General features: G+C 39.5%; 1 protein-coding gene across 1 annotated transcript in view; it reads right to left on the bottom strand.

Moving 5' to 3' along the window:
* The window catches only part of lyst (lysosomal trafficking regulator), a 212,164-nt gene that overhangs the window by 34,040 nt on the left and 158,478 nt on the right, over positions 1–19,646 (bottom strand). The window contains exons 28-41 of the mRNA XM_033021759.1: positions 19,238–19,390; positions 15,424–15,585; positions 14,395–14,586; positions 12,475–12,647; positions 11,478–11,684; positions 10,987–11,163; positions 9,692–9,768; positions 7,933–8,121; positions 4,453–4,598; positions 4,274–4,370; positions 3,586–3,647; positions 3,447–3,502; positions 2,761–2,913; positions 125–369 (exon numbers count right to left, since the gene is read on the bottom strand). Of these exons, the coding sequence (XP_032877650.1) occupies positions 125–369; positions 2,761–2,913; positions 3,447–3,502; positions 3,586–3,647; positions 4,274–4,370; positions 4,453–4,598; positions 7,933–8,121; positions 9,692–9,768; positions 10,987–11,163; positions 11,478–11,684; positions 12,475–12,647; positions 14,395–14,586; positions 15,424–15,585; positions 19,238–19,390 (2,089 nt within the window). The remainder of the gene's footprint in view (positions 1–124; positions 370–2,760; positions 2,914–3,446; positions 3,503–3,585; positions 3,648–4,273; positions 4,371–4,452; positions 4,599–7,932; positions 8,122–9,691; positions 9,769–10,986; positions 11,164–11,477; positions 11,685–12,474; positions 12,648–14,394; positions 14,587–15,423; positions 15,586–19,237; positions 19,391–19,646) is intronic.

The raw sequence follows: 19,646 nt of genomic DNA, 5'->3' as shown, positions 1-19,646 counted from the left end.
TAGGCAAGTTATCCAATGTTAGTTACATCCAGGACTGGCAAAAAAGACACCTGCAGCAGATGTTCACATTTAACAAAAGGAACGTGATTTAAAAATTAAAAAAACAAGCTGGACATAAAGTTACCTGTAAATGGCAGGTTCAGTCAGGTCGACTGTTTCACTGGAATAATCACTCAGCATGAAGGGAAAAACAGGATATTGCATAAGATCATTGAAGGAGCGGCCAGCGTGCTTGTTCAAATGTGTCAGGTACTCAAAATTGGTTATCTGTCCTGAGCACCACAGCTGAGTCAGAGCCGTAATGTTTCCATATTCTAATAAATTTGGGAGACTGGAAGACAGGATGTTGTGATGAACATCATCCCGAACCTAAATGAAAATAAAAAACAGATCTAAGTTCATGAACAATCAAATACAACTGTAGGAACTATATACACCAATTATCGACAGTATTTGCAAGTCAATTGACATTACAATATGTCCAATCTATTAACAACTCTTTCAAAGATCATAGGAAGTACCATTTTTTTCAGCAATCATTTGGAAGACAAGATTTGACAAAACTCCCAGTAAAATTGGGTTCCTTTGCACAAAAATTGAGAATGAATATAGATTACCAGAGAAAGCATGTTCAACGCTAGCACAAACACAATGGATTTAACGGTCTGCCACTTATTGTGCCATAAATGGCCATAGTTCTGACATATTTTGAGAATAGGTGTCACTTCCGGAAGTGGCGGCGCTGTTAACAGCTGCGGCTCGCCTGCAGTCCGTCTGTCTTTACTTTTTTCTGTTGTTTTTTTTGTCTTGTTTTGGTTAAGTTTTAGTTTGTTGGGTTGTGTTAGAGGGGGTGAAACATGTTCTCTGTCTCTTCCTTCGGGGGAATGCGACTTTTTCGTGTCGTATCCCCCTTCTCTGCCTCCGTCTGCGCTGAGGCCTAATGGCGGAGCTGGCGGCCTCCAGCCTGCGACCGACCCCGAGGCTCCGGAGGCAGAGCCAGCCAGGACTTACCAACGAGAGGCTGGCCGTCTTCGGGGCTAAGACAGCGGTAGCCCGACTTGCTGGTGTGGCGTTCTGGCTTTCGGCGGCGGCCTGGAGCTGATGCAGAGGGGCTCGGAGCTGAGACTGCGGGACCCGGAGCTGGGGCAGCGGCCTGGAGCTGGGGCGGCTGCCCGGAGCGGAGACTGCGGGACCTGGAACAGCGACTGCGGGACCCGGAGCTGGGGCGGCGGCCCGGAGCTGGAGCAGCGGCCCGGAGCTGGGGCGGCGGCCCGGAACGGAGACTGCGGGACCCGGAGCTGGGGCAGCGGCCCGGAGCTGGGGCAGCGGCCCGGAACGGAGACTGCGGGACCCGGAGCTGGGGCAGCGGCCCGGAGCGGAGACTGCGGGACCCGGAGCTGGGGCAGCGGCCCGGAACGGAGACTGCGGGACCCGGAGCTGGGGCGGCGGCCCGGAACGGAGACTGCGGGACCCGGAGCTGGGGCAGCGGCCCGGAACGGAGACTGCGGGACCTGGAGCTGGGGCGGCGGCCCGGAGCTGATGCTGTGGCGGGCCGTCTCGGAGCGGAGACGGAATTCCGGCTTTCGGCGGTGGCGACATCACCACGGAGGTCCGCTGGACTGGAGTGCGGCATCTTCGGCCTGGATCGATCGCCTCAGCGCAGAGGGAGAACAAGGAGGGAAGAGACGGAGACTAAGACTTTGCCTCCATCACAGTGAGGATGTGCTTGGTGAACTCACTGTGGTGGATGTTTAATTTGTGTTTATTGTATGTTTTGTTATTATTGATTCTGTGTATGACTGCAGGCAACATAATTTCGTTCAGACCAAAAGGTCTGAATGACAATAAAGGATCTATCTATCTATATATGAGCTAGAAGTATAGCATTAAGAAAGCACAGATTGTCAACTGGAAATTTTTGAACTGAAGGTCACCAGTGAGTTCAATATTAAGGATGGTAGAGAATTCTAAATACGCCCAAAATCTCGCAGGACTGCGATGAACTTTAATCCCTCAGCTGTAGAGGGAATCCAGTCTCCTATTTTCCTTTTGTGATTTTCGGCCATGGGATGAGGTAGAATGCTATTTCCAGCAGGGATATAATGGTATGAAATTACTTTGATTAAATTGGGTGATCTGCTATCTTTCATCAGACAGGAGACAAGGAAAGATATCCAAGCCTTTTCTAATTTTTGTTTTAATTAGTTCATAACCCTGTAAAATCAATTTCCTTTAACGCTATTAAAATAGTGACAATACAACATTTTGACCTGCAAGACCATGTAAGAAAAACACTACCATGACAGTTTGTTGATTTTGTTGAACTGGATATTACAGAATAGTTGTCTATCACATGATCTTGATAAGTGAATCAAAGCTAATTCTATCTTTTTGTAAAAAATGGGTAACATAAGGGCCAGGCTTGATCTCTGACTTGTCATGTTTGTAATAAATTGCCTCAGCACTTGTAGCGAGGAAGAAACCAACCTGACCTTTTGCCACTGAGTTTCATTGAGCATTTCCTGTAAAAGTCAGTCCAACAGTCAACCTTACCCCAGCAGTCACTGTTTCTTACAAGTACACATGTAAAAGTTGAAATGAGGAAGGTGCTGATAGGCCCCTTATTTTATGGAGTAACATGCATGCAAGGAGTTTCAGTCACATAGAAGAGAAAACAGGAGCAGAATCATGAAAAATGCCATCATGGTCTTCCATGAAATATCTTCTCTCTACAAGAAAAGACTGGAACTAAAATGCTACCTTTGTATTGTCAAATGCCAGAAGAAGAGTTTTGCCGTTGGTTAGGAAGATTTCCAGTGCATTGTCTCGCAGTTGCCACCAGCGCTTATGGATCTCCTTGATTTCTTCATATGTCCAGGAGAATGAAGCTGGTTCCATTTCCACTGCAGAACTCTTCAAAGCAATAGTTACATGGGTAGAAGAAGTAGTTATGTTTTGTAAATATAAGCATCAACATTTGCAATTAAACAGCTCGGGGTATTCTAAAATATTAGTTAGGCAAGATGATGGGAAAATACCCCCATTTTGCTTTGCATGAGATCATGGGAAATTTTATGTCTTCCTGAATTGTCAGGAGCATTAGCTTTAGTTAGCAGGGTTCAAGGCAACATATTTGGTTCTCATAATTTAGACGTTCATATAGTTATTGAGCCAAGCTGACATTTGAAGACAACTTCCTACTTACAAAACTGAATTATTCCTTTCCTACCATATTGTTAAAATCTCTTCCAAAGCTACACTTTAAGTATTCATTTGCAACAGAAATATCACATTTGAAATTCAGCAACTTCCCGGAGAAAAATGTTACATTAAATTTGATGTTGATACATATGAACCTTTTAACAATGACTGAACTTCACAAGAAAATTCTCAACTCCCAAAGTAAAGCAAATCCAATAAAAACATTCAAAAAAAATGTTACTTACAGGATGCTCAAAGGCATCAGCAGCGTTATCCTCAACAAAATACATTCCTGATTCTCCTGGAAAACAAACAAATGTTCATGGCATCTGAACTCTCAATGCTAGGGCAAAACCTTGCAGAGAATTTACAAATGGCACTAACCTAGAAGGAGTTCACCAACTGTTTCTCGAGAAGGGGCGACATTGATACATTTGCGTATGAATCTAATTAGAAAACAAAACATTAGTCTCATATGATCATCAATTATCATAGTTATAATACTATTAAGTGTGCACCATCAGACAGCTAACAGCTTCTGTTATCAGGCTTCTGAACGGTCCTTCCATAAGCTAGGGTGCTGTCCGATTCACCCTACCCCTTTGAAGACATTGGACTTTGTCTATGTAATTGATGCACTACAATGCTGAGTACTACATTCTGCGCTCAGTATCTTCCCCTTTGCCCTATCGTACTCGAGTTTGATTGTATTTATGTAAGGTATATCTGATCATTTTGGATAGCATGCAAAATAAAGCTTTTCATTACATCTTGGTACGCGTGACAATAATAAACCTAAACGCGAAAATTATTTTAATCTGAATCACTAAGTATTTGGATTATAGGAAAAATTTGCAGGTATAAATTTACCGGTGCAAGAAGCAAGAAATTGGAATTAACCTTGAAAATTGGAATCAAGCAGCTGACATGTGTACAATAGATTGAGTACCATATTGCAGTGCTATGATTTGTCTATTGCCATTCCTACTAATGAAGCCATCACGCTGCACCTTATGCAGACATCAATAATTACTTTAAAGAATCATTTAAGGCCATCGAAGGTGATGACTACCTGATGGGTTCACTTGTTGCTTTATCCTTCACAGTTGATGAAAAAGATGAACGGGATTTATCCTCGAACAAGAATGACAGAGGTGGTTTCAGTGGTTCTGCAAAAAAAGAGAAAGTATTAGGATAATAAAATCAGAATGAAATTATAGAAAACATTTAATTCTTATCCCATCTTTTTACCTTCAGGTTTTTGTCGATTTCTGAGCAAATATTTGTTGGGTATGGTCAAATAACATCTCTGTAAACGTCGCCTTTCTCTGTTTGGACCTTCAGTTGGATCCAGTTGCCATGAAGTTGGGTAAGACACTGGATCATACCATACTGCCCTAGAAGTAACATTAATGAAAACGTTATACTTAAATAACTAGTTACTTATTGGTACATATGTCAATATCGATTGACATATGTATCTATTAAGTTCATTCTTTAGGGAACGGGGGTTCCCCTCTTCCATTATAGATGAGGCCCTCACTAGGGTCTCCTCGATATCCTGCAGCTTTGCTCTTGCCCCCCCTCCCCCCATTCGTAACAAGGACAGAGTCCTCTTGTCCTTATCTTCCAACCCATCAGCCGTCGCTCTCAGCAAATAATCCTCCGACATTGTCGCCACATCCAACAGGATCCCACTACTAGCCACATCTTCCCTTCTCCACCCCTTTCCGCAGAGACCATTTCCTCCCCAACTCATTGGTCAACTCGTCCCTCCCCAGGTATTTTCCCCTGCAACCGCAGGAGATGCAACATCTGTCCCTATATCTCCCCCCGAGACTCTGTTCAAGGACCCTGACAGTCTTATCAGGTGAGGCAATGATTCATTTACACCTCCTCCAACCTCATCCATTGTACCCGCTGTTCCAGGTGTGGACTCCTGTGTTTCGGTGAGACCAAGCGCAGGCTCGGCGATCGTTTCGCTGAATACCTACGCTCAGTCCGCCTAAACCTACCTACAAGTAACTATCGCGTTGATTGCCTCAGAACATAACCACCATGGCCCCAATTTTATGAATGCCTGCCACCTGATCAGTCAGGCTCACAATGATCAAAGCCAGTGTTCATCTACAAATGAAAATACTCTGTGGTTGGAACAAGTAATGCAAGTTATTTATGGCAGCAGAATGCTTCAGAACTTTCCAGAACATGTATGAATCCTAAGATATACACATAATTAAAGCAGGTACACTAATTAAAGCAGGAGAGGGAAATAAGAAATGCATGAGTATTTCATTAGAGGAATTCAAGTTGAGTTTATCGTCATATGAACAAGTATAGCAAGGTAGAGGTGCAATTAATAAATGTTGGTCAAAACATAGAATTCAGACCAGGAACAGGCCCTTAGGCCCACATTGTCTGCGCTGAACATGACGCCAAGTTAAACTAATCGCATCTGCCTGCATATGATCCATATCCATGTGCCTACCTAAAAGCCTCTTCAACGCCACTATTGTATCTGCCTCCATACTATACCAGGCAGTGCATTTGAGGCACCCATCTGAGTAAAAAAAAAAACCTGTCTTTGGCATTTCCACCATGGGAAAAGGTTCTGTCTACCTTATATATGCCTCTCTTAATTGTGTTATACTTGTATCAGCTGCGGAGTTCTAGAGTAACTGTCCAACTGCTCCTCGTAGCTAATATTCCCTAAACCAGGCAGATTTCTGGTAAACTACCCACATCCTCTTTAGAGACAGCATCACAGGCACATAGACTAGACAAACAAATACAAATTAAATTATACCTAAATGAAACATAACATGTCTAAATGAAAGACTTTGGAAAAACATAATTAAGAAGACATGGCCCACCTAGGCCTGCTGATTCAACTGGTTGTTAACCATTTTAATTCCCCCTCTCATTCCCCTATCAACCTTTCAGTCCTGGGCCTCCTCCATTGCCAGAATGAGGCCACATGCAAACTGAAGGAATGGAGGAACAGCACATCATATTCTGCTTGGGAAGCTTACAATCTGATGGTATGAACATTGAATTCTCCAATTTTAGGGAACAACATCCCACCATTTTGTTCTTCTTCTCTTCTTCCCCCCCCCCCCCCTTCGTGGCTACCCCACTCTCCAACCTTGTGTGCACCTAATTCTCCAACCATACCACCTCCCTCCCTTCCACTTATGTCCCTTCCTTGGTTTTATATTTCATTCTTCTCTGCTCATCTGACACTCTTTTGTCTTCTTTAGTCCTCCTTTGTCACCATTTGTCTCCCTTTCATATCCACCCATCTGCCAATCAAAACAGCCCTCATCTGTATCCACCTATCACTTGCCAGACTTTGTCCCACCCCCACCTTTTTTTTTAAACTGTTTTCTCTCCATTACAATGTCTGAATGAGGATCCCGACGCAAAACATTACTTATCCATGTCGTCCAGTTGTGTTATTCTATGGTGTTCTATACAAAGGACTTAAGATTATAACAGATGTTGTGTATAGGAGACCCTTGTAGCCATATAGAAGTGGCAGAATATATATAAATTCACAAATTTGCCAAGCATTAGTGAGGACTAATGAGCAGGTTCAAATTAGGTACCTGCACCAACATCACAGATCCTTTTATGAAGGAAGAACATTTAAATTTGGTGTTGAGAAATCTATGCAAAAGTGCACCAAAAGTTATTTAATAATTATAAAATGTTTCAAGTTTAATGTAGCAAATAAAGGGAAAAACGTGCAGCAAGCACTATGATTCTATAATTAAGCAAAGCAGAGATCAAAGCAATGAAATAGTGACCCCCTTCATTGTTAACACTGTAGACTTGTTAATGGGCAAAACAACAAATCAAACATGCTTTTAACATGATATACCCTCCAATTTATACCCCAAAGGGACAAGAACTCTACTTACCAAAAAAAAGCATAAGATGACTAAAGAGGTGAGAGATAATCTAAAACTAAAAGAAACAGCACAGAAAAAGACAAAAACACAGATGCTGGCAATTAGGAGAATACAAAGAATCGCAAAAGGTAACAAAACATACAGTAACAGCTAGAAAAAAAGAGAAATGAAATTATGAAGGAAAATCAAAATGTACTGTGATTGCCAGGATTACTACAGACCTTGTGAAAGTGATTGTAAATTTAAAAAAAATAATGGATGTTTAATTGCTTTGCTTCAGTATTTATAGTAGAGCACATGGTTAGCAAGTTGGGCATCACAATGAATTAATATTTAATTAAAGACATGTCATAATAACAAAAGCAAAGCAATAATAAAGACACTAATGCCACTTTAGTCCCAGGACCAAATATCTTTGAAACCAGTATTTTAACAAAGTAAATAAGACCAATGCCGATGTCTCATTTGAATTATCCAATGTACTCTTGACTTCCTTCCTTTAAGTTGCATTAGTGAGAAGGGAACGTTAAATATCTTGGAAGCAGATATCCTAATATCTATTATCAGTACATTACGAGTATTTTATTAAAGATAGAATTATTAAAGATCTTACATGTATTAAGATTTTGTTTTACACTTTGTGAATGAGAACAACATGTCACGGGCTAAACATTATATATTACTTTGAAACTTAATAAGTTCCCCATTCAAACTTTGGTCATTGCCAAATGATGTACTTGCAAGATACTAGCAATTGCCTTGGGAAAACATTTCTCTTTCTAAATAAGTAACTTCTAATTTTATTTCTGATATTTACCTTTCATGTGTTAGCTGTTGACCAAGTTCTCGCCAGTGTCTGCCAGCACTTAAATCTACCTTATACATTCTCCTGATATGCTGAATCACTTTCTTCCTCTCCATGCCTTGCTGCAGAGAGATGTTCTGAGTGATTTCAGCCGCTATTTTGGAAATATCTTTGGACTTTAAATCCAGCCGTTGTAGGAGGCTAAAGAAAAGAAAAATCTTGAAAATTATAGGAAAAATACTTTTCATATGGCGCATAACAATCTTTATTTCCCTCCTTTTACTTAAGTCTTTAGAACAGTTGCATTTTCTCTGAGAGCCTTTCAATCCTGCTTTCAAGACTCTAAATTCTCATTTATGATCTTGAACATTTTTTAATAAACTACTTGATAATAGAATACATCCCATTTTCATCTGATAAGCATATTCTTGCATTTTTTAGTGGATATTAGTTGACAGTGATCATAGCGTCATACAGCATGGAAACAGGCCCTGAACCCACTTGCCCATGCAACCAAGATCCCCTACCCGCACTGGTTCTACTTGCCCCAATTTGTCCCATATCCCTCTAAACATTTCCCATCCATGTACCTGTCCAAATGCCTTTTAAATGTTGTTATAGTACCTGCCTCGACTATCTCCTCTGTCAGCTCATTCCATATACCCACCACCCTCTGTGCAAAGGTAGCCCCACTGGTTCCTATTAAATCTTTCTCCACTCAGCTTGAAACTATGTCCTCTGGTTCTTGATTCCACATACTGTGCATTCATCCCATCTATTCATTATACACCTGGTCTTGAAAAGCAAAAGAAAACAGCTGATTCTGGAAATCTGAAATAAAAACCGTAAATATTGGAAATACTGTAGGTCAGGCAAATATGAATCCCTCCTCCTTCGCCTTCCATGTAAACATTTATTCAGCTTTGACATGCATGGCAAAGATTCCATGACGCATCAAGATTGTTCAGTTACTCCATTCACACCAGAATAAAATATTTAAATCCTCCCAAAGTTTTATCTCAACTTCGAGCTCAAGAAGTTATCTCACATCATTTCCCCCATCCTTGAATGATAGTTATTTGCTTAGCTCCACACATTCGTCATGATTACTCTGGCTCCGATTCTGTCACTATGGAGATCCCACTCTTAATCTCTTTGTTTCAAACATTTTATTCCTTTTGTAGTTCCCCCTCAAACCTCACTCCCTTTACAGACCCCTAAAGCATTCTTCTACTTGATAAGGGCTTTATAAGTCAAAGTCACCATCAACAATTTGCAAATGGAATGTTGCCCTTTAAAAAAAAAAAAAACATTGCAGCATTAATAAATGTTTTAACAATTGTATTAGTTGAAACTACTGTCAGTAGATAAGACATAACTATAACCAACAAAACAAAGAGTTGGTTTACACCCCAAGTATCAAAGCTTCTGCGCTTTAACTATTGAGGGTAAATTCACCACATAAACCCTCAAGACTTTCATAGAAAATAGGTGCAGGAGGAAGCCATTCGGCCCTTCGAGACAGCACCGCCATTCTTTGTGATCATGGCTGATCGTCCCCAATCAATAACCCGTGCCTGCCTTCTCCCCATATCCCTTGATTCCACTAGCCCCTAGAGCTCTAATAGAAACATAGAAAATTGAGTTGAGTTCCTATTGAGTCTTTTCTCTTCCTTTCTGGTTCTTTCCAGAAAGGAAATACCAAGATGGGGCAGAGCTTGCATCCTATAGTTCAGTGCGTTAATGTATACGCTGCCAATTGCAACTTTACCTCTGCTGAGAAGTCGCCATTTTCTTTTCCCAGGCAATTTTATTTGCAATCTCCTCATTCACATATTTGGTCTGCTCCTGAAAGTCAATAGTATATATTATTAATGTTCAAAAGCTGGTTTTTATTATTCAGCTCACGCAATCAAAAAAATGGAGACAGTGGTCAACAGCTTGCCCTGTCCTAAGTGTGCAGAATCAAGACTTGCCTATCTGTGCTACAAATGCAGATAGGTAAATCTCAGTAGCAGGCACAATGGTGTACCAGGACTTGGGCAGGACTGGGCTCTGAAAGCAAAGATCTTTTCCAGCTATCTACAAAACTGGAAAACTTCACTCATCTCCATTTGCCTCTCTCAGAAGGAAAAGGAGAGAGTAATGTAGTTTTAATATTAATAATGGGGCACTGGTTCTCAGTTCACAAAATCAGGAGACAGAATCACTACAGACAGACAATATGGTGGGATAATTATCAGCAAAATAAATGCTGTTGTAAAAATCAACAATGGGAAAATCAAATTGGAAAATTAACTTGCTGGACAGTCATGCTTACAGTTGCCAAGGCCCCACTTTACCTCTTAAACTACCCTGCATTGCTTCCTGTATTCAATATGCTCTTTAAAAAATAAATTATTAACCAAGCTTAGTTATCTCAAAACGTGGCCAAACATCAAAATATATTTAATAATGCCTCGGTAAAGAATCTTGGGATGTTTTTTAACGCTGAAGCTTCCTGAGGATTACCATCTGTCATCTTTGACCTTTCAGACCCAGGTAAATTACTTTCTTATTGGAGAAACATACTAAGCACCTGGGAAAACTCTGAAGTATAATTTTAATAGAGATAATGCCACCTGACAGAAATCTGGGGTATCTTGACTTTGTAGAATCTGTAATGAAAATATGAATCAAACTGTTATTCATAGGTGCTCAAGGCAAGATGTGAATAGAACATAACACCAGAGGGGCACTCTCTCCCAAAATTATGTAATAGAGGATACCTTCATTATTTCTAACTTTTTATTTGAATATTACCGTATTATCAATGCAAAATATTAAACGCTGTGCCTGATCCATTCCATTACAGATGCAATTTTATTTTGTCAGTAGAACAAAAAGTATATTATTGCATTATTACATTTGTACATGTAAGGAGACGGGGGACCCATGTAACTCATTGCTAGAAATAATAGAGCCTGCACCATTAATGTTAAAATCGCTATTGCTATCTAGTTCAAAATTAGTTCCATATTACAAAGATAATCATGCATCATATCCGTCTGACTATTCATATCATACCTCTTCAATGGCTTTAATGAGATCTGCTTTGGGTGGAGCACCAAGAGGAATACACTTGTGTCCACAGAGCTTTAAAGAGGTGTAAAAGTTGCTTGCTGCAGATTGCTGTTTCTTGGACAAGGCTTCCATATGGTCATGCATCAGTTCATACAAATACAATGCCAGCTTGGGTCCATGCTATAGTTAATCAGAACCAAAAGATCCACACCTTTAAAATCTGTTTCATTTGCTCACAATTCGTTTTTGTTTTAAGACATTCATATTTCAGTAGGTAATATAATTTAGACAATTTACAAATATCAATGTACTGTAGTGGAGTTGTGTTAAAAATATGAGTATTCACCTTCCAAAATATTTGCTATCGAACAAAATCTCATTATTTTACATCAAATAATAGAATAAGTTATGGTATAACATTACATGGCTCAGCTGCCATGCTTCAGCACAACATTTTGCATTTATCTGGCAAACGTACACGGAATCTGCCTTACCTCCAAAGCTTGACCAAGACATTCTCTCAGAATCTCCTGATGGTTTGGTTCATAAGCTATTTCCAAAGCCATTTTCCTTTCCTCTAGCGAGCGGGCGGGACACAGAATGTGAACAAGCAATCGACCCAACTGGGACCGGAATGTCTCTCTGCAGGACCAGAGCATGCGCTTCCACTGCTGTCGTGGAGGGCTGTTTCTACCCGCTTCCTAAAACGATTCATATCAATAAATTACAGTGAGCAAGATGGCGACAATTTTCCAAGAAGCTTAAATCAAATTGAATAATACCCAAAGAATTATACCTAAATAATACCATGCAGTATGCTCTACAAATGAAATATGTTTTACAGGCAGTTTGCTCGCAGAAGGCAAAGTCTGCAGATTTCCACACACCGGCCAAACACGTCTGCCGATGTCGCATTTTCAGGACAGTAAAACATCGCAATGCACTTCAATAAAACATTAGTAAAAAAAAAATTGAGACAGAGCTGCAAAAACGTTCATTAGTACAAATCACCAAAATTTTGGTTAAGGAAGTAGACTTTAAGGATCCCGAAACGGGTGTAATTAGTACCCCAGGTGGCTCTTTGTGTGGGCCAGACCTTGCTGGCTGACAGGGATCCACTAGTTCAGCCATTCACACAAGTGTCTTTGAGAGGACTGATACTTCAATCCTAGTGTTATCATCAAGTCCTGTGTTAGAGCATTAACTTACTGACGAGTGAACCCGCATGCACTTTGCAACTCACCCTCAACCTTACATGAGGGAGGGCTCATATTGGAACATAGTAAGTCTTTCAAAATGTTTTTACATCTGTTCCAATCGGCTTTGCATTTTACAATCTGTTCCAATCGGTTTTTACATCTGTTCCAATCCAATGAGTAACAACTCACCAGATATGCAGCATGCCAATGTGGGATCCAAAATTCTATCCACATTGCAACAAGAATTTCTGAACTAAATTACCATTTGAACATTAAGAATCAAATCACTCACCAAGGATATTTTAATTCCTTCAATCATCAATTTTAGCATTTCTTTCTGGAATATCTTTACGTTGTTGTTGGGTAGTTCTGATGCACCTTCCTCAAAGCCTTCTCCCTCAGGGACCACACTCTGATGTGAATATTCAGATGTGCTCAATAAATCCAGAAAGTCAGAGTCAAGCTCTAAATAAGTAAGAGAATGACACATTTCAACACATATAGCCAGATTTAAAAATATATAGTTTTAAGTAAGCAATGAATAGCACAGTGTAATTGTACGTTTACACTGCCTTGGCTATTGAAGCATTTAACTTATTTTGGCAACAATATTTGGCTGACAATTCAAGCACACAAAAGATGCCTGGAGTTACCAAACAAAACCCACAGGCAGTTTTTAGGAGATTCACTGTGTCCTCAGAGACTTTGATTTTCCTATTTAATTCATAATTAAAAATTAAAACATTCTACAAGGGAGCATACTGCTCTTGATGTTAGTTTTGAAATTACTTGTCTCTTCTCTGAAAACAATACATATTTAAGTATTGCTTTTTAAAAATTGTTTCTACTTTTAACTGAATAGAAAAATGGGACATTTGGTCACCAAGTGCAGGTTGTGAAAATAAATCCAGTCTAGAAGGCTATCAGTTAGAAACTTTAAATCATTTCACCCCAATTTTACCCCTTTTACCATTTAACCACAATTGCTCCAAACCTGCAGGTGCACCAACTGACAATGTATTGTTGTGACATTCATTGTCAATTGAGTAATTCAGATAACAGCAGGGTACCAGTCTGTAAACTCACATTTAAGAATTAACCTTTGTAGTTTTTCCCGAAGGACCTGCATTCTTTTATTGAAATAGTTATTTTCATAGCTGATGGAAAGTAATAAATGACAGCCTAGAATTTAGATATCCACGCTAAACACTCCCCTACCCACCAAGTCCTCCCTTCATTCAAGTTGATGTACAAAGAGATCTTCCTTGCAGGGTGGTACTATGGTGCAGCGGTTGAGTTGCTGCCTTACAGTGCCAGAGACCCAGGTTCAATCCTGACTATGTACATTTCTCCTGTGATGGCGTAGGTTTTCTCTGGGTGCGCCGGTTTACTCCCAAATTCCAGATGTGCAGATTTTTAGATTAATTAGCTTCTATATATCGTCCCTAGGGTGTTGGATAGAACAAGTGTACAGGTGAATGTCAGTCAGCGTGGACTCGGTGCGCCGAAAGGCCCATTTTCCATGCTGTATCTTTAAACTAAACTCCCCAACACTTCTCAGGACAGGGTTTTCTGGATACAAATCCCATCACATGACAGGATTAAATCAGGACATGGCTTCAGAAATGCAGAGAAACAGCTAGCCAATATGCATAGCTGTAAAAAAAGTCAATAGGAATGTTTCTGGCATTTCAAACACATTTCTAAATATTTAGATTGCATCCTAAATATTTTACACAGTCACTCCTATCATGATTGGGCTAATTTGGACCTGCTTGATCTACCAATTTTTTTCCCTTTGAAATCACATTTAACAGTATTCCGTTGAATTTTTACTGCAACAATTCATTTTTTAAATAAGTTGATTATCTCATGTACACTAACTTCCAATTCAAATCCTACCATTTCTGTTTAATTTAAAGTAGGACGGTCAATTTATTATAATTGCACGTGCAATCATGTTAATGGTAACAAATCGCCTTTAATATGGTTGCGATACAGATATAAATAGAGAATAAATGAGCTCATTGTGATTTCCTTCAGAAAAGTGAATTTGAGTAAAGTAAAGTCAATAGTGGGCTTGATTGAGAAGCCCTGCATGATGGGATAACTTTACAATAAAGTCTGGCTACTTTGGTAAGAAATTTGGCATCTGTGTACTCAAATAAGAATAAGCTATGTAAGTGGAGTAAATGGTAACTCAGTCACCTACCTTGGTAGATCAACCTGTTAACAGATAAAATGGTGAGTCTCTGTAGTCTCTGTACAAACTCTGTCTCAGTTGCTCTCATTGCGTTTTCATGGCTCATTCTCCTTTGCATTAGAATAGAGAGTTCATCGCTAGCCATTGACCGCATCTTCATCAACAAAGCATCAGATGGAGCAGCTGAAAACCTGTGAGGACCTAGCAATAAGAATCCATGTTAAATCCAGCTTCAGTAAAGTTTATGAACTGACTACTTTTTATTTACAATCACGCTGAAGATTATCTCAAGATTATAAATTTTAATTCTTTAAGAGACACTATTAAGCTCAAGCAACAATAAACCAAACTCCGTCAAGCTGGGAAAGCATGAGGCACATAAGAGCAAAGAAAGATTTGTTTTGGTAGCACATGATTTCAACCATCACTATCACACATGCTTCTGATGATGTCACATTTAAAATGATCTTACCTGCCAGATTGATAGGGTTTGTAAATGTTTTCACAGATGTTTTTGTAAATATTAACAAATGAACTGTCTGCAGCTGAAAGGAGTACTAGATTTACAATAGCAGGACAATAGTGAAAGGCAAAAACCACATATACTGCCAAAACATCACTTTATGTAAATTGGTGAATAAATTATATCCAAAATAATTTCAAATGTAATAGTTTATCTCTACTCTATGACAGCATTGTTTTGGTTAGTATCTGTTGTAGCAGAACTGCAAACAAATCAGTGGCACAAAGGTGTATTCAAGCACTGATTTGAACTTAATACTGTAAACCTAAAAATACATAAAACTTTGCTGATATTCTATTTCTGAGCATTTCTAATTCCCATTTCGGAGTCTATCTACTTCATGCTGAAACATACTGGCAATTTAAAACAATGTCTTCAAAGGTCTGGTAGGTTTACAGTATCAGAGGTGATTTTTTTTACATCGACATTGCATACTTTGCAGTCTGCTGTTGACAGAAAACATTTCTGAATGAAATGGTTTTCCAGGATCTGAATTCAGAAGTCCATTACTACACCTGCTTCTGAAGGGAAAGAATAAGATATGGATCCAGTTGGGAGTGGCAAGGATGACTCCTGATGCACTAGGTTCAAGCTATAGGCCATTGGAAGGTGACCATACGAGGAGAAATGTTGTCTTGGTAGCCGTGGAATAATGGAATCTTTCAATGCAATTGAACCTTGTTGTAAATAAACAAAATATAGAGATATATGCAGGGGAGAGCGAAACAATGGCTAAAATGGTACTGCCTGCAAAGGATTACATTAGTTTGCAAAACCCACATCCAGCTAAACATTTCCCAACTAAGTTCTGAAGTCATTTCTCAAATTAATAACTGATTGTTTTCCTCAAAAATTCAGAAAACAATTAAAGAGTTAAATAAAATTGTTCAACCTATGTTTACATACATAGCAAACAATAGGCCCAGCAATGTTCATAAAGAGTTAAACAAATATTCTTTCACCTGTCTGTGTGTGTGTGTGAATGTAATACAAAGAACAAATTTATACTCAATGAGTCACCCTAAGACTTTGAAAATATTGCAGGCCCTCCCTTTTAAAATGTTTGCCCGCAGCTTTATTGTGAACATATCGTTCCTTCCACCATTCAAGACCAGCTATGAATACATTCCTCTAAGAGAGGAAAGGAAAATAAAAACATTGAAATAAGTAGCAGCAACTATAATTTGGAGAATGTGAGACAAGATAAAGGTGATTTTGTTCAGTGCAAAACAAGATAATTGTAGATTAATTCTCTGTCACTCCCATCAACCTGCAGCCTCTTAAACTATGCAATCCAGAGATGACAAACAGCATCCATTTTCATGGAGACAAGAAACTGCAGATGCTGGAATCTTCAGCAAAAAGACCCAGCGGGCCAAACAACCTCTGTGGATACAATGGACAGACATTTTGCGTCAGGACCCTTCTTCAGACCGACCCGTCTGAAGTAAGGTCCTGAATTGCTGCATATTCTAGCATTTTTTTCCTGTCTCTGAACATTCTCTCTTTGGCATTATGCTGTCCCAATCTATACACTGGTTTTCTAACTTCAAACTGCATTATTCCAATAGAAACTCTGATTTTTCTAACCCACCCCCCCCCCCCCCCCCCCCCCCCCCAACTAGACAGATCCACTATCCTGAATCTCACACCGATTTCGAATCACACAATCCCAATCACCACTCTGATTTTTTAACTTCAAATTAGTCAGATTTTCTAACTGAATTGCCAAATCTACTCTCTGATCTAACTTTGAATTGCATAGTCCCAGTTTATACACTGGTCCTGTATTTATGAATTGCATCATTTATTATTTCCCCAACCCTAAATTACCCCCATCTCAGTCTACATCTTACACTTTTGATTCCCAAGAAAAAAGAATTACACACTGTGGGAGCAGTGCCTTTATCTGAGCATTTATTTTTGAACTAGTCCTCAGCTACTGTCCTAGATACAGTGCCCTCCATAATGTTTGGGACAAAGATCCATCATTTATTTATTTGCCTCTGTACTCCACAATTTGAGATTTATAATAGAAAAAAAATCACATGTGGTTAAAGTGCACATTGTCAGAGTTTAATAAAGGCCATTTTTATACATTTTGGTTTCACCATGTAGAAATTACAGCAGTGTTTATACATAGTCCCCCCATTTCAGGGCACCATAATGTTTGGGACACAGCAATGTCATGTAAATGAAAGTAGTCATGTTTAGTATTTTGTTGCATATCCTTTGCACGCAATGACTGCTTAAAGCCTGCGATTCATGGACATCACCAGTTGCTGGGTGTCTTCTCTGGTGATGCTCTGCCAGGCCTGTATTGCAGCCATCTTTAGCTTATGCTTGTTTTGGGGGCTAGTCCCCTTCAGTTTTCTCTTCAGCATATAAAAGGCATGGTCAATTGGGTACAGATCGGGTGATTGACTTGGCCACTCAAGAATTGACAATTTTCTAGCTTTGAAAAACTCCTTTGTTGCTTTAACTGTATGTTTGGGATCATTGTCTTGCTGTAGAATGAATCGTCAGCCAATGACTTTTGAGGCATTTGTTTGAACTTGAGCAGATAGGATGTGCCTTTACCCTTCAGAATTCATTATGCTACTACCATCAGCAGTTGCATCATCAATGAATATAAGTGAGCCAGTAACTTCAGCAGCCATACATGCCCAGGCCATAACACCTCACCACCTTGTTTCACAGATGAGGTGGTATGCTTTGGATCTTCTCTCCTTTATACTTTGCTCTTGCCATCAATCTTTGTCTCATCTGTCCACAAGACCTTTTTCCAGAACTGTGGTTGCCCTTTTAAGTATTTCTTGGCAAACTGTAACCTGGCCATCCTATTTTTGCGCTAACCAATGGTTTGCATCTTGCAGTGTAGCCTATGTATTTAGAAACATAGAAAATAGGTGCAGGAGTAGGCCATTCGGCCCTTCGAGCCTGCACCGCCATTCAATATGATCATGGCTGATCATTTCTGTTCATTAAGTCTTCTGCGGACAGTGGTCATTGACAAATCCACACCAGACTCCTGAAGGGTGTTTCTGATCTGTCCGACAGGTGTTTGGGGATATTTCTTTATTACAGAGAGAATTCTAACATCAGATGTGGAGGTCGTCCTTGGCCTGTCAGTCCCTTTGTGATTAGTAAGCTTCACCAGTGCTCTCTTTCTTCTTAATGATGTTCCAAACAGTTGATTTTGGTAAGCCGAAGGTTTGGCTGATGTCTCTTACAGTTTTATTCTTGTTTCTCAGTCTCATAATGGCTTCTTTGACTTTCATTGGCACAACTTTGGTCCTCATGTTGATAAACAGCAATACAAGTTTCCAAAGGTGATGGAAAGACTGGAGGAAAGACTAGGTGCTGAGAGCTCTCTTATACCTGCATTGAGGCATTTAAACACACCTGAGCAACTACAAATACAAAGCCATGTGTCCAGAATAATATGGAGCCCCGAAATGGGGGTATTATGTATAAACACTGCTGTAATTTCTACATGGTGAAACCAAAATGTATAAAAATGGCACTAATTAAAATCTGACAATGTGCACTTTTAACCACATGTGATTTTTTCTATTACAAATCTCAAATTGTGGAGTACAGAGGCAAATAAATAAATGATGGGTCTTTGTCTCAAACATTATGGAGGGCACTGCAGCATAGATTCGGGGTCATTGCCATTCTGAATGTCATTTAGGAGCCACAGGACTCTGCAAATAACAGTGTGGACCACCCTTTGATTGCAGTTGCTTTTAATTTGTGTTTGGGTTCCGTATTAGTCACCAAGAGCTCCTTTCATTTAAAAACACAAATGACTAAGAGCAATTTTATTTTAAATTCTGTTTATTCACACCCATGAATGAAAGAACCAGAGCACAATCACAACCAACTATTTCAAGCTTTACTGTATGGGCTCTAGTTTTACAAATTGAATGCTTACACATTTTCTTACCAAACTGCAATTATTTACACTTAAATAAGTCTACAAACTCAATAACTATTTCTGTGTATTTGTAACACCCCAACCCTGAGAGACTGGTCATAACATAAATCACTTTAGATTTCTTTGAAATAAAATGACATATACTTTGCAGAATTATAAGCAAATTAGCCCAATGCCGCATGAAAGGTTACCATGCTTCACTCCACACATTTACACGAAGGGGCTGATTAGAATTCATCATACCACACCGATAAAACCAAAAATTGCAAAACTATGTTGAAATTGCCACAAATCATATACAATTCTAACTGTGTAAACACCTTGCTCAATAGTCATTTAGTCCACAGTTACCTATAAAGCAGCCAGTTGAAAATTGAAACACTCACCAGCAATACTCTTCCTCTTCTGATGAATGGCATGATGCTGAGTTGCAGGTAAATGGAAGGAGCTACTCATATTTTGTGCATCCTGAGTAGCTGTGGTTTTGATAAATTCAATTGCACTCTGAAGCACCCGGAACTGTAGTACAACGGCCATTTCTACACAAGAACAGACACTGATTACATTTACACCACAGACACAGCCTGAGATGTCACTTTAAGAAAGGAGAACTTTCATTAAACTCTCTCTATTTTTGCTATTTCAAAACAAAATTTGCCATGTGGTGAACAGTAAAGATGAAAACTTCAAAAAGATATCAATGATCAGGTGGGCAAGAAAGTGGCAACTGGAATTTAGTCAGGAGCGGTGTGAAGAAATTCATTTCGGAAGCAAAGTAAAAAAACACATTAGTTC

The sequence above is a fragment of the Amblyraja radiata genome, chromosome 5, assembly GCF_010909765.2.
Source record: "Amblyraja radiata isolate CabotCenter1 chromosome 5, sAmbRad1.1.pri, whole genome shotgun sequence".
In the NCBI taxonomy this organism is placed as follows: Eukaryota; Metazoa; Chordata; class Chondrichthyes; order Rajiformes; family Rajidae; genus Amblyraja; species Amblyraja radiata.
The sequence above is the reverse complement of the archived record's forward strand: the minus strand, read 5'-3'. Positions and strand labels throughout refer to the sequence as shown.